Source organism: Corythoichthys intestinalis, chromosome 1, assembly GCF_030265065.1.
Source record: "Corythoichthys intestinalis isolate RoL2023-P3 chromosome 1, ASM3026506v1, whole genome shotgun sequence".
Lineage (NCBI taxonomy): Eukaryota > Metazoa > Chordata > Actinopteri > Syngnathiformes > Syngnathidae > Corythoichthys > Corythoichthys intestinalis.
This window is the reverse complement of record NC_080395.1, coordinates 45,592,385-45,612,120: the sequence shown is the minus strand read 5'-3', so window position 1 is coordinate 45,612,120 and position 19,736 is coordinate 45,592,385. Positions and strand designations below refer to the sequence as shown.

Sequence of the window (19,736 nt, the reverse complement as noted above, 5' to 3'; positions counted from 1 at the left end):
TGTAAACCCAAATCATAAGTCAAAATGTATATATAAAAGTTTATTTATTGAGTGGCTCCCTACACCGTAGCCCTGAATTTAATTTACTCATTGACCGCTAGATGTCAGCAAACACGAGAGTCCGTCTCCTCCCACTCTGATGATGCGCGCTCCCGAGGTCAAGTGTATGTGCACGGCGGCTCCCACGCGCTCCCATGCCACACACGAACGGAGTGAAGATGGCGATGAGAGCAGCGCTGCGGTGCCTCTCCGCAAACTTACCCACCGGACTTGGCAAGCTCTCGCCCGCGGCGGCTCTCCCTGCCACGCGGCTTCTGTGGTCAGCCAGGACACTGAGCACCACGGCCGCCCGCTCCGAAGGTAAAACACTTGGCAATTGGGATAGCAAATTCCAAACCAAAGTGAACATCATGTTCGTCTGGCTGGACACAAAAACTTTTAACTCGTGCTGAAGATTAGCAACAACCGTTTAGCCACGACCATCTATGAAACCGCATGAGTTTTTATTCACTCTGACGTTTTTGTGCTTCTCATCCAGTAAAATCTTAAATTTCATATCTGCCTGTGCAACATGTACCAACTCTTAAACGTGTGCCAGCCGAGATATATATGAGCTTTTAATGTCAACGCAAACGGTATTCAATTTCAACACCATGACGGTTTTTGTGCTTGAATCCTGTGTAAAAAAAAAAAAACATTTTAATTCAGGCCTTGTCACTTGGGGACAGCATCCCTGACTGTGCTCTCCCAGCCATGCATCAACATATTACAATCTGGTTCAAGCCTGTATTTGTCTGCATGCTGAAGTGGTGCCAACAACTGGAGGGAATGAAGCACTTGCACTGTTCTAATTCATGGTAGAAATGCGGAAGCTGTGCACCTGTGAATGCAGATTTTCACACCATAATAAAGCACCTTGGCATAAACCCGCGTTTGATACTTCTGAACAGTAGTGACCTGAGGTTTTTTGTTCTTAACTCAGAACTTGGAACTGAAGGTTATCATATTTTAATGGAGGTAGGTATAATACAGTACAGTAACAAATATTAGGATTACTTCCCTGAACACTACCCAGATAGCAGACCGATATTGAGTAAACGTTGATTTTCCATCAAAATAATTAGTATTGGTTGACATCGAAAATTTCGACAGCAAAAAAAAGTCACAAAAATCATACCCGAGAGAGAGCACAATTTATCACAGTTAATGACGAACTTTATTTTTTGTTTTTTTGTAAAACAAAATATTCGAACCTAATTTGATTGCAACCTTATTTTTTCGCAGCACAACTGATTTGCAAAAAAAGGGATTTGTGATTTTATTTTTTTTACTTTGTGGAAACCAATGTACTAATATAACCCTTTTTAAAAAAGAAAAAAAAAACTAAATTTTTGGGAATCGGAATAGCTTTGTTCATATGTGAACATTTAGATTTGATCCTCCTCACCCCTTCGTAAAACATTTCCAAGGTATCAGATAGAGACTGTATGGGCACTTGTATTCACATTAAAAACATGTGATTGGGACATCCCGAGTTATAACATTAATCATGGCAGCTTCGGACCGAAGTAAAACCCACTAAATCTGTGACCTTGAGACCATACTGATACGTTTTCCCAAAATGACAGCCTTTTTTTTTTTTTTTCCAAATGCATGATATGTTCTGGAAAAAAATACATTGTTTTGTTTTGGGAGATTTTAAAAAAACTTTTCATTGATTTTTTTTTTCCTGACATCACCCATGGAAAATCTTGAAATGTTGGTAAAATTTCTCAAAAGTGTAATCTAGTCTGCTACTTGGGGAACACCTCAAATTATAGGTTTCAGTCGAGAAGACTTGTATATATTGTCTTCTGGATGGTTTTTGAGGCATTTGAAATGCTCATTCCAGTTTTTTTTCTTTACGAAATTCCACAAGCACGATGACCACTTCTCACATTGCATTCTTATGCTTAAACACAATAAAACTGAAATATACAGCAAAAATAAACATCTTTTCAAAAATCTAATCATGACATTTTGTTTATAGACCAGCATGGAAATGAGTGGAAATAGTAGTACAGATGTACAGTAATTATAACTAGAGATGTCCCGATCGATCACGTCATTTTCAAAGTATCGGAATCGGCAAAAAAATATCGGCCATACCTTTTTATATATATATATATATATATATATATATATATATATATATATATATATATATATAAATCATTTTCTAATTGTATTTAACGTTACAGACATAATATGTTACATTCATCCAGAGTATTTAGTTTAGACTTAAGGTAGGGTTATCAAAAATATCCTGATAATGGTGGCAATTAATTTATTAAAAAATGTGTCATGTTAAGAAATTTAATGCAATTATTGTATGCGCTGCACGACTCCCTCAATCATTGTCGCGCTCAATCTGTAATGACGCCGTTTTACCTATATAGAGAGATACAAGGCAGCACTAAATGAGTAGAGTGAATTTTGGCAGCCTTAGGAGCCTTTCTTCAATTGGCTAAAGCCTTGCAATCCCTCTCCCTATGATTAGAAATATCATGGGAAGCAATGTGGGGAAACAAGGTGGCAATTGATCTTTGTCTTTACACCTTAAGTTATTTCCCAAAGCAGAGAAGATATATCCATTGGTAGCATGACGCACAGTCATGGTTCCACTTCCCATCATGGTTCCACTTCCCATCATGCATTGGGGCATGGCTGCAGTATCATTTACTGAAAGCTCAACAAATACACTAGATGGCAATATTTGGTCACAATATACAAAGTCACAAGTCTTTCTATCCGTGGATCCCTCTCACAGAAAGAGTTTTAATAATGTAAATGCCATCTTGAGGATTTATTATCATAATAAACAAATACAGTACTTATGTACTGTATGTTGAATATGTATATTCGTCCGAGTTTTATTCATTTTTTTCTTAATGCATTGCCAAAATGTATATGATCGGGAAAAATTATAGGGAATGATTGGAATTGAATCGGGAGCAAAAAAAAGCAATCGGATCGGGAAATATCAGGATCGGCAGATACTCGAACTAAAACGATTGGGATCGGATCGGGAGCAAAAAAACATCATCGGAACAACCCTAATTATAACCTTTCACGCAACTGCTACCTAAACAGGTGGACCGAATGTGTAACAATACTCAGAAGCATATCATTACCTGATTAATTGACCTGTTGATCTTTGTTCTCGCCGCAGCTTTAAAGTTCACAGATAAGCACGAGTGGGTGCGAGTACAAGGTGACATTGGCACTGTCGGTATCAGCAATTATGCTCAGGTAAGCCTTTGTCTTTTGGCTAATCATTCATTCATAGAGAGTTATGTGACACATTTGATCCACAGGTAGGCCGATGAATGGCTGGTAATTGGTTCGGATGCCGCTGAGTGTCCTTCCGTATATGCACTTTGTCCTCATCTGCAGCAACTTCACTTGCATTTCTTTTTATGAATATTGTCACTGATCACTTTGATACACTCAAAATCCACGCGACGTGCTTTACAAAACCTTTTGTCAGATGTAGCGGCACTTTGACGAGATTTTGAAAGCGAGACTCTGAATTTGACATCTATCTAAGGTCACCACATAAGAGGTCCTGCAAGCGAGCTCAAGTCGGCGTCCTATAGTCACGTCATTACATTTCCTGTGGTTAATCGGATTTGTTCATTTGAAGTCATGCGTTAGTCAGATGACAAACAACCTTATGGATCATATTAGTCTCTTTTTGATTTATTTGTACAGTAAATTCTGCATAGCAGTGGAACATTGTTACTCTCTTAACTCAAGTATTGAAAGTACACAGCACTTCCATGTTTGGTGTAAAATGACGTGTTCATTTCCACGTTATAGTGGCAATAACTAGGGATGTCCCAATCGCATAATTTTGCACCCTGGTCCAAGTCACCTGATTTTGAGAATCTGAGTCCCGATCCGATACCGAAAATAAGTTTTTATTTATTTATTTTTATTTGAACACACGTTCCAAACATGCTACAGTGCTGTACAGTTTACAGTTATTTCTCTCCCGCTTTTTCCGGGAGTGTTGCGGTATATAAAACGTACATATTTTGTTTCTTTTGGCAATGCCATTGCATTTCTGTATTATTTTGTTACTTTTTAGCCCTGAAAGAGTTTTTTTTTCCTCAAATGAAAAAACCCTCTCCTTTTCACCAAATCCTCTGAAAAATGGTCTGATCGGGCTGATTTCACGTGATCAGATCGGGGACATCCCTAATGATAACGCATAATGGCAGTAATGATCTTTTAAATTTTCTTCCTGTGAAAAGTGGAGAATATAGGTATGTGACAAAAAAATATAAAATTTACAGAATGGGTATATTTACAATCGGCATTAAAGCACGATACCAATGACACCAAGATCATTATTCTATGACAAGTGATAAAGATAATGTAGTTTAAAGGTTGGGAAAGTAGGGGTAGTTTTGGTCAGCAAATGTAATAGAAGTTCATTAGATTTCCGGATCAGACTTTATGACCCATTTCGCCATTACGATGGTGTGAGGTAAAGGCCTCTAACTTTTTCTCTATATTATATATTTTATATATATTTATATATTCTATTTTACTCTTCTGCAAGAAAATATTGCACATAGTTGAGCTGATTGTGTGTTCCCTTTAAACAGCCCTAAGATTTGTCAAAATGAAGAATGGCAAAAGTGTATACATAAACTTCACTATCAGTTGAGGGGGAACGGGGCGCGGTGCCACTCCCCAGTGGGCCTATTTTTAATAACTTAAAAATTTTCAAAACCATGGCCGCGAGCAACCTAAAGCCAAAACAGGCACCTCCCTTAGCCAAAAATGAGTCTATATGAGCAGTGGCATCAAAAAATTCAAAGTCTGTCCCTAATTAAATCCCAATTAATTATTTTTCATATAAGTACTGTATAACAAAACTTAAAATGGCTATAAAATTTTCTGACTTTACACTAAATTCACAAAAATCACCAAATGCAGGGATAATCACCTATATTTTAGCGATCAATAGCAATATTTAACATACATACGTGTTTGCCCGACTTAATTTTTTTTCTGTGTGTGTGCAATTTTAAAAAGCTTTCAACAGCTAATAAATCACTCAATTTTCACGTCAGAAACGTAATACTTGGGGAAAGCATGCAGAATCATCTTAATTTTACTCAAAATGCAAATTTTGAATGTTTCTATATGCTATACAATCACAACTTATTTAGGTTGAATTCCGATGTCACTATTGCCTCAGCACGTCTTGCCGGCTATCTGGCCATCGTTGTTTTTAGATTGAAATGTTACATAAAATAAAACATGTAAAAGCCTAATTTTTTTTTGTATGCATGCAGAAATGGCTAAATTACTTGTTTTTTGTCAAAAAACGGGCAGTTGGCCGAAAATTTGTTGTTTATTTGAATGTAAAGTTACGCTATTTTGTATGGATACAAAATCCAACATGGCGGCCATCACAAAACAAACAGCTTTTTAAGTTGAAAATTCTTGTAAATAAATGCATAAATTCAGGACTTTCTGTAGATATGAACGTAAAACAGTCTACATACAGGGTTCAAAAGCAAAAAACTGGCAGTTATCATTCATTACGTAAATATTTCAAGCTAAAATTACGCTATTTTTTTATATTGATTTCATTTTTTCACAACGTTTCAAACTGCATGCATGGTGCTATTTTATATAATAATTACATTGAATCCTCAACCAAATCAATCTTGAGACATTCCTGCCTGCTTGTATGCACTAAAACTCTTGTCCTGTTTCCACCTAAATCTGGCTTTAGAACGCAGCGTGTTTGAGTTTATCACAGTGAAAATGCTCTGCCTGGCCCAGCCCCCTACAACAAGCCGTGGTGCAATGTCTGTAGGAGCTGTCGTGTCAACTGATAGTGAAGTCTATGGTGTATATTATGGTTGCATGAATGTATATACATTTTTGTACATTTTGAAAAAGGTTTTTGAACGAAAATATCGGTAAACTATACTTCAAACAGCCTACCACTTTAGTAAAAATTTGAAAATGAGGTAAACTATAGGGAGGTTCCTTACATACTTCGGTGCTTTGAATAACTTCTTTGTTCGTAAAAAATAACAAATGAGGCAAATAATATAGCGTTTCCCTACGTGTTTGCGGACTGTGAATCACTACCGAGTTTGCTTTTGCGACCGTGTTCACACGTGCCGACGCACAAAATCTACACATACCTAGACAATAGGTTCCAATAATATGAAAGGTTTCCCTGTTGACCCCCCCCCCCCCCTTCTTTCTTTAGGAAGCTTTAGGTGATGTGGTGTACTGCGGACTCCCAGAAGTCGGCCAAAGCCTCGAACAAATGGGTACGCCGTACACATACATTGTACACATTTACAAAATTGATCCTTGAGATCACCTGATCACGTTGACTCCCTGTTATTATTGCAGAGGAGTTTGGCGCCTTGGAAAGCGTGAAGGCCGCCAGCGAGCTTTACTCGCCGCTGACTGGTGAAGTTAAGGAAATCAACAGCGAGCTGGCAGACAATCCCGGGCTGGTGAATAAAGCTTGTTATACAGATGGTGAGAATCTCGCTGAGCTTGTTTGAGGCAATTAAATACAGTCCCTGACAAAACCTTGTCGCTTATCCAGTTTGTAGAAACGGTTGCTAATAACCTCACTTTTAATTATGCAATTGGTTTCAGAAATGACTCATATGAAAGCTAAGACCCTCCCAAAGGATGTTGAATGTACAATAGTATATTTGTTTCACTGGAAAAAGATTCATCATTTAATGCAGATATAAAGGTCAAATTTTGGCAAGACAAAAGTTTTGTCGCCTACAAAAAGTGTGAGAATTGAACAAAAAATGTACTTCAAATACAAAAATATGTTACATAACATAAGCGAATAAAGGAGTGGTGCTGTGAGATCCAAATTTAATATTTTGTATGACTTCTTGACTGCTTAAAGGACTGCATCCATGCGGTTCGGCAAGGATTCATACAATTTATTGATGAAGTCATCAGGAACATCAAATAAAGCAATCTTGCATGCCTCCCAGAATTCATCAACATTCTTGGGTTTCGTCTTGATTCCTCTTTCATCCTACCCCAGACATGCTTAATGATGTTCATGTCTGGTGACTGGGCTGGCCAGTCCTGGAGGACCTTGATCTTTGCCTTGAGGAACTTTGAAGTAGAGCTTGAAGTATGCGATGGAGCACCATCCTGCTGCAGAATTGGTCCCTTTTTATGATTAGGAATGTAAGCGGCAGCTAAGATTTGTTGATATTTCAGACTGTTTATGTTGCCTTCCACCCTGCAGATCTCTCAGGGTGCAGACAATTAAAAAACTGTGTGGCATTTGCCAAGGCCCACAGCCTGTCAAAAGGATGGACGCTGTAAAAGTGGCAAAAGGTGGATTTTTCAGATGAATCTTCCATTGAATTACACCACAGTCGCCGCAAATCTTGCAGGAGACCTACTAGAGCCTGCATGGTTCCGAGATTCACTCAGAAAACAGTGAAGTTTGGTGGTGGCAAAATCATGGTCTGGGGTTACATTCAGTATGGGGGTGTGCGAGGGATCTGCAGGGTGGAAGGCAACATAAATAGTCTGAAATATCAACAAATCTTAGCTGCCTCTTACATTCCTAACCATAAAAAGGGACAAATTCAGCAGCAGGATGGTGCTCCATCGCATACTTCAATCTCTACCTCAAAGTTCCTCAAGGCAAAGCTCAAGATCCTCCAGGACTGGCCAGCCCAGTCAGCAGACATGAACATCATTGAGCATGTCTGGGGTAGGATGAAAGAGGAAGCATGGAAGACGAAACCCAAGAATGTTGATGAACTCTGGGAGGCATGCAAGACTGCTTTCTTTGATGTTCCTGATGACTTCATCAATAAATTGTATGAATCATTGCCGAACCGCATGGATGCAGTCCTTCAAGCCCATGGAAGTCATAAAAAATATTAAATTTGGATCTCACAGCACCACTACTTAATTCGCTTATGTTATGTAACATATTTTTGTATTTGAAGTACATTTTTTGTTCAATTTTCACACTACTTTCTGTAGGCGACAAAACTTTTGTCTTGCCAAAATTTGACCTTTGTCTTCATTATATGATGAATCTTTTTTCAGTGAAACATATATATTTTTGTACATTCAACATAATTGGGGAGGGTCTTAGCTTTCATATGAGCTATTTCTGAAACCAATTTTCCAAGTTTCTACAAAATGGATAAGCGACAAGACTTTTGTCAGGGACTGTATGTATCGAGCCCTCAGACTTAACTGCTCCGTTTTCAGGTTGGCTCATCAAGATGACCATAGATAGGCCGGATGAACTGGAGGGCCTCATGGATCAAGCTGCATATGAAAATTTTCTCAAATCACTGGAATCATAAACCATAAATTCTTTGTGCTATTTTGTACTTCAGTAACATCTTGCAACACCCCTCATCCTCTGTGCTATTTATTGTGATACTGAAACGGTGCCATGAGAATAATTCTAGTCTGTTGATAGCTTTTGTTTTCAACAATATTAATTCGTTCAGTTGGTAAAATCTCATAAGGGCTCTTGGGAATGTTGGGTCCTTATTTGAAATGTGCACAAATGAGATGGATGACCGGACAGTAATTGTAAATGCTGTCAACTTCATGAAATAAAACATATCCTTTCTGAAGAAATGCCTTCATTTGAGTTAATTTTTACTGTTGTCAAACAGATTCAAAAGCAAAGACCGCAATGTTAAGAGCAGATTAGGTGCATTGCTTTTGCTGATGAGGGCATGTGCACCTGACCCGAGTGCCTTGTTGCTTATTAAGTCAGTGCACCTTGACCCCTCGCCCCCAGGTACAGATAGGAAGATAGTGAAGAGGCCACTCGATCAATGATTAATTAGGCAGTGCTTTTCAAAATCACTGAATGAGAACTCAATGACAAACGGTAGCTTCTGCACATTTTGGTGTTCAGTTGAAAGAATCCGTATATTATCAGAATGTTCAAACAGCATGCCATGTGTGGTGGCTCTTACTGCAGTTTTCCATTTTAAAGCAAGATATCTTTACCCATATGAAAGGAACACTGATTTCCTGGCCCTTTACCGCTTGCTCTGGTGTGATAATCATCCTTTATTCTCTGCATTTTTGTTTGGCACTCACTAGTCTGGAGGTCAGTATGCATTGTATTATGTCAGTAGAGCACCTATGGTGCCAGCATTTTTGCACCCACGTCGATAAAGTGTAGAATGTCTACATCTAGTGGCCAACTATTAGAGAACTATTAGGTGCAACGAAATGGACATTTTCCCTAGCTGAATGGAGTACCACAACTTTATCTACAATAATAACGCGCTATTCTATTTTTTTTTTTTTTTTAGGCCACCCACCCAGAGGGTAGTCACAACTTACCGCTTACTTTGTTTTGTTGTTTTTCACCAAAATTGTTACTCCTACGTTATTCTTGGACAGGTCTGAATGAAACTTGGTGGGTATACTTTACGGATATACAGATCCATTCCATTCAGATTTTTTTTTTTTTTCAAAGGGCTTTTTTTTTTTTTTTTTTTTTTTTTTTTTTTGCGGGCCTAAAATTGCTACTAATTTCAGGAATGTAAGTGCATCGTTCCTTGGAGCCTGATTTTTTTTTTCCCTCAGTGTTGATTAATTACATTATTAATCGGGGACTTATTATTGCCAGAAAATTCTGAGTTTGCCAGTAGAGGGCTTACAGTCGTTAGTTGTACTTTTCACGTCTGCATGATTCATTTTGAACTTGTTTTAACCACAAAGTGATTGAAAAGTAACTCCCTACTTTCAAGTACTGGTACTGTGCTAGTTATGTTTCTGAACTATATATAATTCTTGCATGAAGTTTTGTTTAAAACGACAGCATTAGCATTTCTTAAACCACCTGTGAACCGCATGAAGTGATTTCACAGGGAACTCTGAGCCATTTTTGTTGGGCTTTCAAATTTTAAACAAAATAATCATAGTAAACAACGTAGATTTTATTCTCGTACTTCATTAAAGATACATACAAAAGCGAGAAAATATTAAAGCGTGAACATGTAAGTATTTTAAAACAGAGTTACTTTTCAATCACCCTATAAAAAAATTCATTAGACTATGAAGTTATTCCAGTGACTAAATTGACTAAATCCAGTGACAAAATATATTTATGGCGGAAAACACTCAGATGACTTGAAGTTCTGCTCTGAGACCCCCAATTTGGACAAATTTCAAAATTGTCCTACATGCATGTGTGATACATCATTGGAAAGCTTAAAATCTCAATTTTCGGGGGGGGGGGGGGGACTTTGAAAAGGAGGGCATTTAAAAAAAAAAAAAAATTACATCGCGAAATCCTAACTGTAGGTGAGAGCATGAGAGAGCATAATTAAAGACGCCATGATTTTAACGACATAATGTTGCATACTTACCTTGTTTCGATCCCAAAACTACATATAGCATATATCACCGAGTGTCAAGACACAGCTGTGAATGGCCACGGCCGGATTTCATGGGTGAAACATGGTAATATAACAAGGGTCACGATGCAGAAATCGCGATTTTCTTATTCATTTACCCTTTTAAATGTTTTTTTCCCCCTAATTTTTCTTTGTTTGGATCGATTATTTATCATAAAAAATATTGGCGAAAATGCGACAGTAACAAAAAAAAATCTAAATACAATTAAGTGATATTTACGAGGTAGATATTTGTGACTTATTTACAGACACTATTTTTTTCTTTGTGACGTACTTTGTATAAAAGTTTAAAATATGCGAGTGAATAATTTTTTTTTTTTTTTTTTAAACTACCGTAGTGTCCCGTATATAAGACGGCCTGATTATAAGACGACCCCCTATTTTTCAAGACTCAAGTTTGAAAAAAGACTTTTTGAACACCAAATTAATTTTTATACAGAAAATAATTACAGTACATCTGAAACAAATGATTATAACAATATATTTGAGAGAAAAAGCATGTTATTTTGCCTCATTAAATCCTAATATCTGAACATTTAAATATGTAAACTAAAGTGCAATCACATTCGTAAATGAATGGCTTCTGGTTTTTGAAATGTAAATAAACCTTGTGGGTATATAAAATAATAAAAATAAAATGCAAAATAAAATTTTAAATGTAAATAAATATTGTGATAAAACAACAAAATTGCAATAACTGCATTAACCATCAAAGTGAAGTCTAACTGGAACTGTAGTCTTGAAACAAATCTGAATAAGGAAAAACATTGCAAAAAAATGATGCAAACTGGTAAAACTAAAAAGAGTAGCTGAGATTTGACATCACAGAACATTGCTTCAATGATATCTGGCGCCATCTAGCGTCGTGAATGGATATAATGTCTAGACAGCGAATATAAGACGACCCCCTCTTTTTCAGTGTTATTTCAATGCAAAAAACACCGTCTTATATTCGGGCCAATACGGTAAATATGAGACGTCAATTAATGATTCTAAGCTAAAAATTATAGACATTTCGAATAATAAATATAATTACTTAGCTTCTTTTTATGGCTGGAAGTGGCTGCGCGGTGTCTGTAAGCGGGGGTTTTCAGGGTAAAATGGCCAAATTAAAAATAGTTTGGGGGCTTAATGTGCCAAGAAACTGCTATGGCAGGATATAGACATATTGTTGTATCAAACACAACAGTCCTTTTGGCTTAAAATACAGTAGTTTATTTTAAAGAACATATATAGACCATTTTCCATTTGAAGCTTCCATTTCAACTTTTCTGGTTTAGGATTTACGCACACGATGATATTTTGGCCATTATTTGGATTCGGTACTGTATGTACGCGTGTTTTCGGCTGTAGAGTACTATCTTAACACTATATACACTCTTTGGTAATATTACTGCTTGGTGATTGGCTGGTTTGTACATATCCCACAATCCACCGTGATTCTCCTTCCTTTTTCCGTTCGGCCATTTTCCTCCTTCGTAGGTACGAAAAATATCCTCCAATAATTCTAGTAGAATCTCACTTAATCCATTATTAAGAAAGGCAGTTTCTAGGTACGAGTAGGTCCACCTTTTAGATCATTTATTCGCCTTTCCATTTAGGTGTATATTAACAAATATTTTTGTGCTGCGGTCTCTAAAAACGTCTTATTTTCCTAGCGATGTCCACAAGTAGTAGCGTGTCGGTTGCTGCTAACGTCGTTTAAACGTATAAGAACTGCCTCGAAATCAAACTAATAAAGGTTTAAAATGGCGAACACATTTAAAACCAAAGTTCATTCCACCATTTTTAAAAAGTATTTAATCACGTTGCACTGTTAGCATCTCCAACTTGTTTCCTGTCAGCCATTGCTCGGCAAAGATGCATGGCGGTACAGAACAGGCATGGTAGTTTTTCATCCCTGTGGTTCGCGCTGTGTTTCAGGGAAGTAGGCAACCATGGCCCCCAGCCGAAATGGAATGATCCTGAACCCCCACTTCCACAAAGACTGGCAGAAAAGAGTCCGCACTTGGTTCAACCAGCCAGCCAGGAAACTCCGTAGGTGAGTTGCCTTGACGTTAAGCAAAACTAAATTTTGCTCGTGTTGGCGCAGGGTCACAACAGTGTTACGAGGTTTAGTATATAGTCATATATAATGACAGTTGTTCAAAGTAAATATGCAAATATTTAAAACATCAGATAATGCAGAAAATGTTTTAACACATTTAGCGATATTGACAGAGAACAAATCCATTTGAACTGCTTTGGCTTGACTTTGGCATTGACTGATCATGTTTCAGTGCCATTGATGGCGTTCAACCACTGTCAAATGGGATTATAACTTATTTTGTGTCCATGGCAGCCAATGAGTTAAAAACTGGAATACACCAGGCGCATCTGTGGGGCGTCAGCGTTGCCGGGTCAATGCAGTGAAACGCCCGTTAACTCATTCACTCCCAGTCATTTTCAGTGTTGGGAGTAATGCCGTTATAAATAACGCTGTTACGTAACGGCATTATTTTTTCAGTAACGGGGTATTCTAACTAATTACTTTTTCCTCCGGTACAACGCCGTTACCGTTACTAACGGTCAAAAGCGGTGCGCTACTTACTCTGAATAAATTGAAGAAACTACCAGCCGTGTAGAGTCGACTCTCTGCTCCAAGACTTGGGGTGCGTTCAGGTTCGAAAATAGCGTACGTACTTCTGACTCCAAGCTGTTTGTCCCTGCTCATTCAATTAGACAATGCTTTCCAAAGTTTGGTAACGTTTCTGTGTTTGCTACACCTGATGCTAGCCTCGTTCCCATCTCCCACTGTCAGCCAGCAATAATTCTGCTTCCATCTTGAGGACGGCAGACGCTTTGAAGGTGACATGAATTGTCGGGAAACTAGCCTACCTGAATGCAGCCGCTCGAGAGATGCGATGGGAGTGATTGTGATTGGCTGATGATTAGAGTCATGTGTCGTGGTAAGCCAATCAGAGCCGGTGATTTCACAAGCAAACCGGAACAGCGCGTGCGGCAAACACACACACGCAAAACAGATGAACAGGGTCGGGATGGCAGAGCAGTCAGAAGAAAAATTGTCCTTTAAGAGGTGGAGATATAGACACTATTTCAAGTTTGTCGAAATTAAAGGAAAGAACCTGCATGTAATGTGCAATTTATGTCCCGGGGCAAAGCTTTTGTCGACATCTGTGGTCAAATCTGCTGACGCACCTAACAAGTTAACTACCTGTCTGTTCTTCTCTATTCTGCTGACTCGAATACTGCTCAGAAAATTTCAAATTCTTTAAAAAAGAACTTGTTGTATGTCAAAGTAACGGAAATAGTTACTTTCCCTGGTAACTAGTTACTTTTACTATAGAGTAATTCAGTTACTAACTCAGTTACTTTTTGGAAGAAGTAGTGAGTAATGTAATTTTTTAAAGTAACGTACCCAACACTGGTCATTTTCCCCGGAGCAAGGCCCTTCACTCCTGGCCGTTTTACTGGATTTTGACTGATTTTGCAACGCCCAAATAAAATTATGTTCGATTGCCATATAAACATGGAACCCACCAAAGGAAAGATTAGTCTCTTTTCTTTCAGCAGAAAAAAAGTTCATATCTTTTTCCATTCTTTAGAAATCAGCATTAGAAAATAGCTTAGTTTGAGCAATTTTCCAATTTCTGATGAAAAAAAACGGAGAAATGTAGCTTTTTGTGAAAGCATACATTTCAAAAATAACTTTGACTTTAACAAAGCTATTTTTGCTTTAGTTACATCCAAAACATCTGAATGTTTTCCTTTTACAAAATAACATAAACAACAAGACAAATAGAGCTTTTGATTGCAAAGTAACAATTTATTTACACATAACTTAGCTATTGAATTGTTGAACTATTTGCGCACATAACAACGGGGAAGGCTCTCGGCTGCTCCCGGTTATATTAGGTGGCTCCCAGTAATCTGATGAGTCCGGATCAAGATCGAGCTTACTTTTTTCATCATCTTCATCATTGGTTTCAACTTCGGGCTCAGGAGTAAGGCAAGGTGAGCTCCGCAGAACGCGTGTGGAACCTGAAGCTGGTGCGGCCGTCACCGTCTGTCTCATCAAGATAGATTTTTTTTTTTTTAGTCCTTCTTTGACGATGGTTTCATTTTCTTTTCAAAACACTCCTCCAGTGTGGTTTGCCTTTTTTTCCCGATCATTCTCCACATTTTTCTCAAATTCTCACGCGTCTTCACAAGATCCGTCCAAGTTCTGTGTCCTCGCAATTTTTCTTCACTTCCTTTCTTGGCCCGAAATGAGTTCTTACAAAATGCGCTACTGCCCTCCAGTGGCCAGTTTTATTGCTTTAAAATGAGTTTTGAGCATTGTGTATTGCAGTTCAGGTGCAACACAACCTAGAGATGCCTCTTGTCAAAAAAACGAAAGATGTATAAATACGTTTTTGGGACACTGAAACAATTAAAAAAATATAACGTATTTATATGTTTTTGGGAGCAATAGAGTTAGTCAAGCAGTAAGTGCACACTAGTCATGAAGCGGCTGCGTCTCAGACACGTCCCAGTAGCGGTTGAACGTGTCACACTTGAACGGCAGAGTTTATTATTTGTCGCGAGACGCAAGCCCCCTGCAACAGTACTACAAGGTAGGATTGGGCAGACAGGAAGTCACTCGTGTAAAAATATGGTGGAGCTGGTCGATTTTCAAAATAGTTTATGCAATTTGAGTAATTTCTGTTTGGTTTAACTTGACAAAATTAATAAAGCTTTTTAAAACTGTTCATAAGAAAAAATGATTCATTGAGGCATTTAATTTGTAAAATACTTGCTAAAATGTTTGTCATTGCAATTGTTTTTCTCTTTAGCACAAGACTTTTCATTTTTCTTTGAGAAATTTGACCAGTACACGGGTTCTGAAATGCAAATGGTTGTTGTATTGCTGTTTTCGTCAACGATAACGAAAAATACTGAGTTGACGAACAATTTTTTTCATGACGATGTCATGGTGACGCACTGAAAATGTCTTGGGAAACGAAAATATAACGAGATGGATACCAGTTGTCCTCCGACATGTGAACGCGATGAAAATTCGCCATAGTTTCCGTCATAAATTCACAATGTGTGATATTTTCGTATCGTATGTGTAGGTAGAACACATTTAGCAGTGTTTGGTTGTGTCACTCGTGACTTACGCTGCATTCCAGAGAAGTTGGAAGTCGGATTTATCCCACTCGGATGGTACCAGTTCCGACATCAAAACGTTCCAAGCGAATGTAAACCGCAAAGATGGCTTTGTGTTATGTTTATCAAAAGGCATCTTGACCTACAGCAAACCTGCCTTCTTGCAAGCAATCAAATAGTGGAGGAAAATCGGCGGCTGATGTAAATGGCCCACACTGTAAACTGCCCTCTTTAGTTACATCCTCATTAAAAGTAAATTTAAAAATCATCTGAAAATTCATTAAGCTAATTCAATGTGAGAACATTTCATTATTTAACTTCATTATTGTGTCAGCAATGTGTTGTCTGAGTCTCTCTTTATTTAACTGATAAAAGTTGTCTGACTACCAGTAGCCATCCTACCGCTGAGTGTCTAGCCCAGAGGTGGGCAAACCGGTCCTCGAGGGCCGCAGTGGGTCCTGGTCTTTGTTCCAACTGACCCAGCACAGATAGTATAACCAATGAGGTTTCAGCAGAAATGAGAAGCACCTGACTGCAATCAACTGATTGCATTTCTAAAACAGCTGATTGGTGAAAATGTGTCATCTTAATGGGTTGCAACAAAAACCCGCACCCACTGCGGCCCTTTGTGGAATAGTTTGCCCACCCCTGGTCTAGCCCCAGCATAAAATGCGTGTTCATTGACAGACACACAATAACACACACTGCACTTGAAGTCACAGAGAAGAGTTCTTTTTATTTTGCACAAGCGCACAGATGAATATATTTTTGTAATCGTGTAAAGTATGTTTCACCATTCATGGTCTGTTGTGTTTGCATGGGCATCACCATTTTGTCCAGTGACGTCAGATTGAAACAACTTGGAAGTCGGGGTAGCTATTTGTTCTTCGACTTCGCGACTTGGACCTCCCAGTTCGAGTGGTGTTCCAATGATATTTTCCCCGTCGGAGGTCGGAAAACTCAGACATCCCACTTTTCTGGAATGCAGCATTATCTTGGCTAGACATCACACACACGACTAACTTGTAGCGTTAGCATAGCGTTAACATTTAGTGCGGTGATTTGGTGTCTTCTTAAACTCTTGGAAAACATTTTACATACAGTTCGTGGTGTCCAGTTGAGAACTGCAAATAATGTGAGGTTTTCCTGCTGAGTTTGTACTATTATCAAGAAAATGGTAATGTCTTTGTAGACTCAACAGTTATGTGCTCGTCTATGTTCATTTGTTGGAAACCTTTTATATATCCGGTTTATAGACGAAAACAGTTCGAGAATTGTCGACTAAAACTAGATGAAGATGAAAACATTTTGAAATGACTAAAATATGATTAAGACTAACAAGTGTTTTCGCTCAAAGCACTGACTAAAACGAAAATTAAAACGGCTGCCAAAAACAACACTGTTGTATTGTTATCTTTAAATACCCGCTACTCTCGCCTGATCTTGCAATCCTCGCCGTGAACTGATCGGGCCGCTCCACAGACGCTCTGCTCGTTATCGCATCCTGTGGAAATTTGGGGCGAGCATCAGCGCTGCGTTGACGCGCCACAGACGCGCCTGGTGTGCTATGGGGGTAAAACGGACAACATTCATGGGTGCAGGTATTTTGTCCAGTGGCCACTTAATGAAAATACTGACCTTTATTGACCTTTTTCCCTACTGTCACATGTCAGAAAAAGTTCTAAACAATAAGTTTGAAGGCTGTGTGAATTCATTTGCATAATGTAGAATAGAATAGAAGTGACTTATTAAAGTTTGACCACGTGACTTTTTTCCCCTCAGACGAAAGGCTCGCCAGGCCAAGGCACGTCGCATCGCTCCCCGTCCCATCGCCGGGCCTCTCAGGCCGATAGTCAGGTGTCCCACCATCAGATACCACACAAAGGTTCGTGCTGGACGAGGTTTCACCCTGGAGGAACTCAAGGTAATTCATCTATCTTGTTTTTTCTTTGTCTCACTTTTAATTCCCGCTTCGTATTGATAAGTTTCTGTTGCACGAACAGTCAGAAGATGACAATCTCCGGAATCTCTGTATTTACTTGATGAATGCATTGAACCCCTTTTTCTGATGACTGTTTCCAAATCAAGACAACTCCTCAAGCCCCAGATGAAATGAGGTTCCACCTGACCAATTTTAAGCATTTTTTTGATATGTGCCACGTAGGCTGCTGGCATCCACAAAAAGACAGCCCGCACCATTGGAATCGCTGTGGATCCCCGCCGTCGTAACAGATCTACAGAATCTCTGCAGGCTAACGTGCAGCGCCTCAAGGAGTACCGCTCCAAGCTCATCCTCTTCCCCAGGAAGGCTTCTGCTCCTAAGAAGGGAGACAGCAATGTAGGTTTATTTTTTTTTTGTGTGTGTGTGTTTTAATTCATTGGCTGCTATTGACAGGGATAGACATCCAATCCATTTTGACTTGTGGCTGGCAGGGATCATTCGATTTGAAATTCTGCTTTAAAAAATTGATACCAAGCAAGACATGTTAAACGGCTTTTACGTAGTTCATTAAAAATGACCAAAATTGTTTTATGGAATAATTTCCAATTTATTTTAACAAGGAAGAATGATGTAAATATTCCGATTTCTGTATATAAACAATAAATCACATGATTAATATATGAACTGATTAACCATCGCAAATGTACATTTTTTTCTAAATTCTTTTCAGTTTTTAAAGCGTTAAACTAAATGTGCTTTTTAATTTGGATTGAAAATTATATAATGTAAATTTAAAATAAAAAGCCTAAAACGGGGGGAAAACAAAGTTTTCTCTAATCAATCCTAAAATATTTTAATTTCAGATCTTTTAATTAATAAAAAGGGAAAAATACCTGCAAATATCCCCTGATTTGTAATTTAAATCGTAAATAACATGATTTATACGTAGATGAAAGAATTTGTCAGCTAATCACAAAATAATTGGTGGGTAAGAGTAAGTTATAGGGATGTCCTTGATCCGATCGGGCCATTTAAAAAAAAAAAAATTTTTTTTTTTTTAAAGAGAATCAGAATCAGGTGAAAAGAATAGGGTTTTTCATTTAAATAAATATCATGGGCTAAAAAGTAACAAAATAATCCAGAAATACAATGGCATTTTCAAAAGAAACAAAAATGTTTCATTCTCCGCACCACTCCTGGAAAAAGCGGAAGAAGGGAGTACATTACTGTAACATGTTTGGAACTTTTGTTCAAATAAAATATCAGTTTGGGGCTCTTATCGGCAGATTTTCAAATTCAGATGACTCTGACTGATGTGCAGAAATATGTGATCGGGACATCCCTAGCCAATAATCATTTATGGCAGACCTGCTCTGAAATACATTTTGGGCAAAGTACAACCTATGGTTTGTGAATGCTATTTATCATAAAGTAATGACACTCTTATCTGTTTAGGAGGAGGAACTGAAGATGGCCACTCAGCTCTCAGGACCAGTTATGCCCATCAGACAGGTATGTTTTAAAGTTTCCATTAAATTTGCATGTTTCTGGTGAGTTTAAAATGTTTTAGCTTTATTGTAATCATTAATCAACATGTTATTTTCTTGTCCTTCCAGGTACACAAGAAGGAGAAGGCCCGGGTTATCTCTGAAGATGAGAAGAACTTCAAGGCTTTCGCCAGCCTGCGTATGGCTCGCGCTCACGCTCGCCTCTTTGGCATCCGAGCCAAGAGAGCTAAAGAGGCCGCTGAGCAGGATGTGGAGAAGAAAAAGTAAATGTTATACTATGTTGGAACTTTGCAAAATAAAGTGTTCAAAAAGATGACTCCTGACTTTTGCCAGTCCCTCCTGGGGCCAGATGGTATTTATCAACTTGGACAACAGTGTCATTCAAAACAGTCATGATTTCGCTTCAATAAGCGCAATATAATATTAGCGCAAGATCCAAAGTATTACAAATTATACATTCACAATACTTGGGGTGGGGGTAAAATGGAAAAACTATATAGTAAAAAAAAAAAAAAAAGAATTATTTTTAAAAAATTACTTGGGCGTCCAACGTTTAAAAAAGTTATTTGGGGCTATAACCGGAGTCGTTCGGTTTTTATTTGCATTTTATTAAATTAACACCTGAGACCTGTCCATGAGTCGACTTGTGTA

General features: G+C 38.2%; 2 protein-coding genes and 1 non-coding gene across 4 annotated transcripts; all 3 read left to right on the top strand.

Moving 5' to 3' along the window:
* The first annotated feature begins 139 nt into the window (after nucleotides 1-139).
* gcshb (glycine cleavage system protein H (aminomethyl carrier), b) lies at nucleotides 140-8,658 on the top strand. The gene is given in 6 exon segments (XM_057844546.1): nucleotides 140-205; nucleotides 207-360; nucleotides 3,212-3,291; nucleotides 6,287-6,350; nucleotides 6,436-6,567; nucleotides 8,302-8,658. Coding segments are annotated over 6 exon segments (594 nt in total). The 3' UTR covers nucleotides 8,400-8,658.
* Nucleotides 8,659-11,915: 3,257 nt separating this feature from the next.
* Nucleotides 11,916-19,401, top strand: rpl13 (ribosomal protein L13). Of its 2 annotated transcripts, none has more exons than XM_057835523.1 (6): nucleotides 11,916-11,966; nucleotides 12,408-12,525; nucleotides 17,418-17,559; nucleotides 17,800-17,973; nucleotides 19,033-19,089; nucleotides 19,194-19,401. In XM_057835523.1, the coding sequence occupies exons 2-6, from the start codon at nucleotides 12,422-12,424 to the stop codon at nucleotides 19,350-19,352; spliced, it is 636 nt and encodes a 211-aa protein (XP_057691506.1). In that variant the 5' UTR covers nucleotides 11,916-11,966; nucleotides 12,408-12,421; the 3' UTR covers nucleotides 19,353-19,401. The 2 variants fall into 2 exon arrangements, with proteins under 2 accessions (XP_057691506.1, XP_057691544.1); XM_057835561.1 differs by having other exon boundaries at nucleotides 11,945-12,037.
* On the top strand, nucleotides 17,644-17,720 carry LOC130928379 (small nucleolar RNA MBII-202). Its single transcript, XR_009066672.1, has one exon. It is a non-coding gene; the product is annotated as a small nucleolar RNA MBII-202 (small nucleolar RNA).
* Nucleotides 19,402-19,736: the final 335 nt, after the last annotated feature.

Excerpts from the sequence above, each read along its gene's own strand:
- rpl13 (XM_057835523.1), top strand. The coding sequence starts at position 12,422 with ATGGCCCCCAGCCGAAATGGAATGATCCTGAACCCCCACTTCCACAAA. Across the intron at positions 12,526-17,417 it reads CCAGCCAGGAAACTCCGTAG|ACGAAAGGCTCGCCAGGCCA; the intron begins GTGAGTTGCCTT and ends TTTTCCCCTCAG. Across the intron at positions 17,560-17,799 it reads TCACCCTGGAGGAACTCAAG|GCTGCTGGCATCCACAAAAA; the intron begins GTAATTCATCTA and ends TGTGCCACGTAG.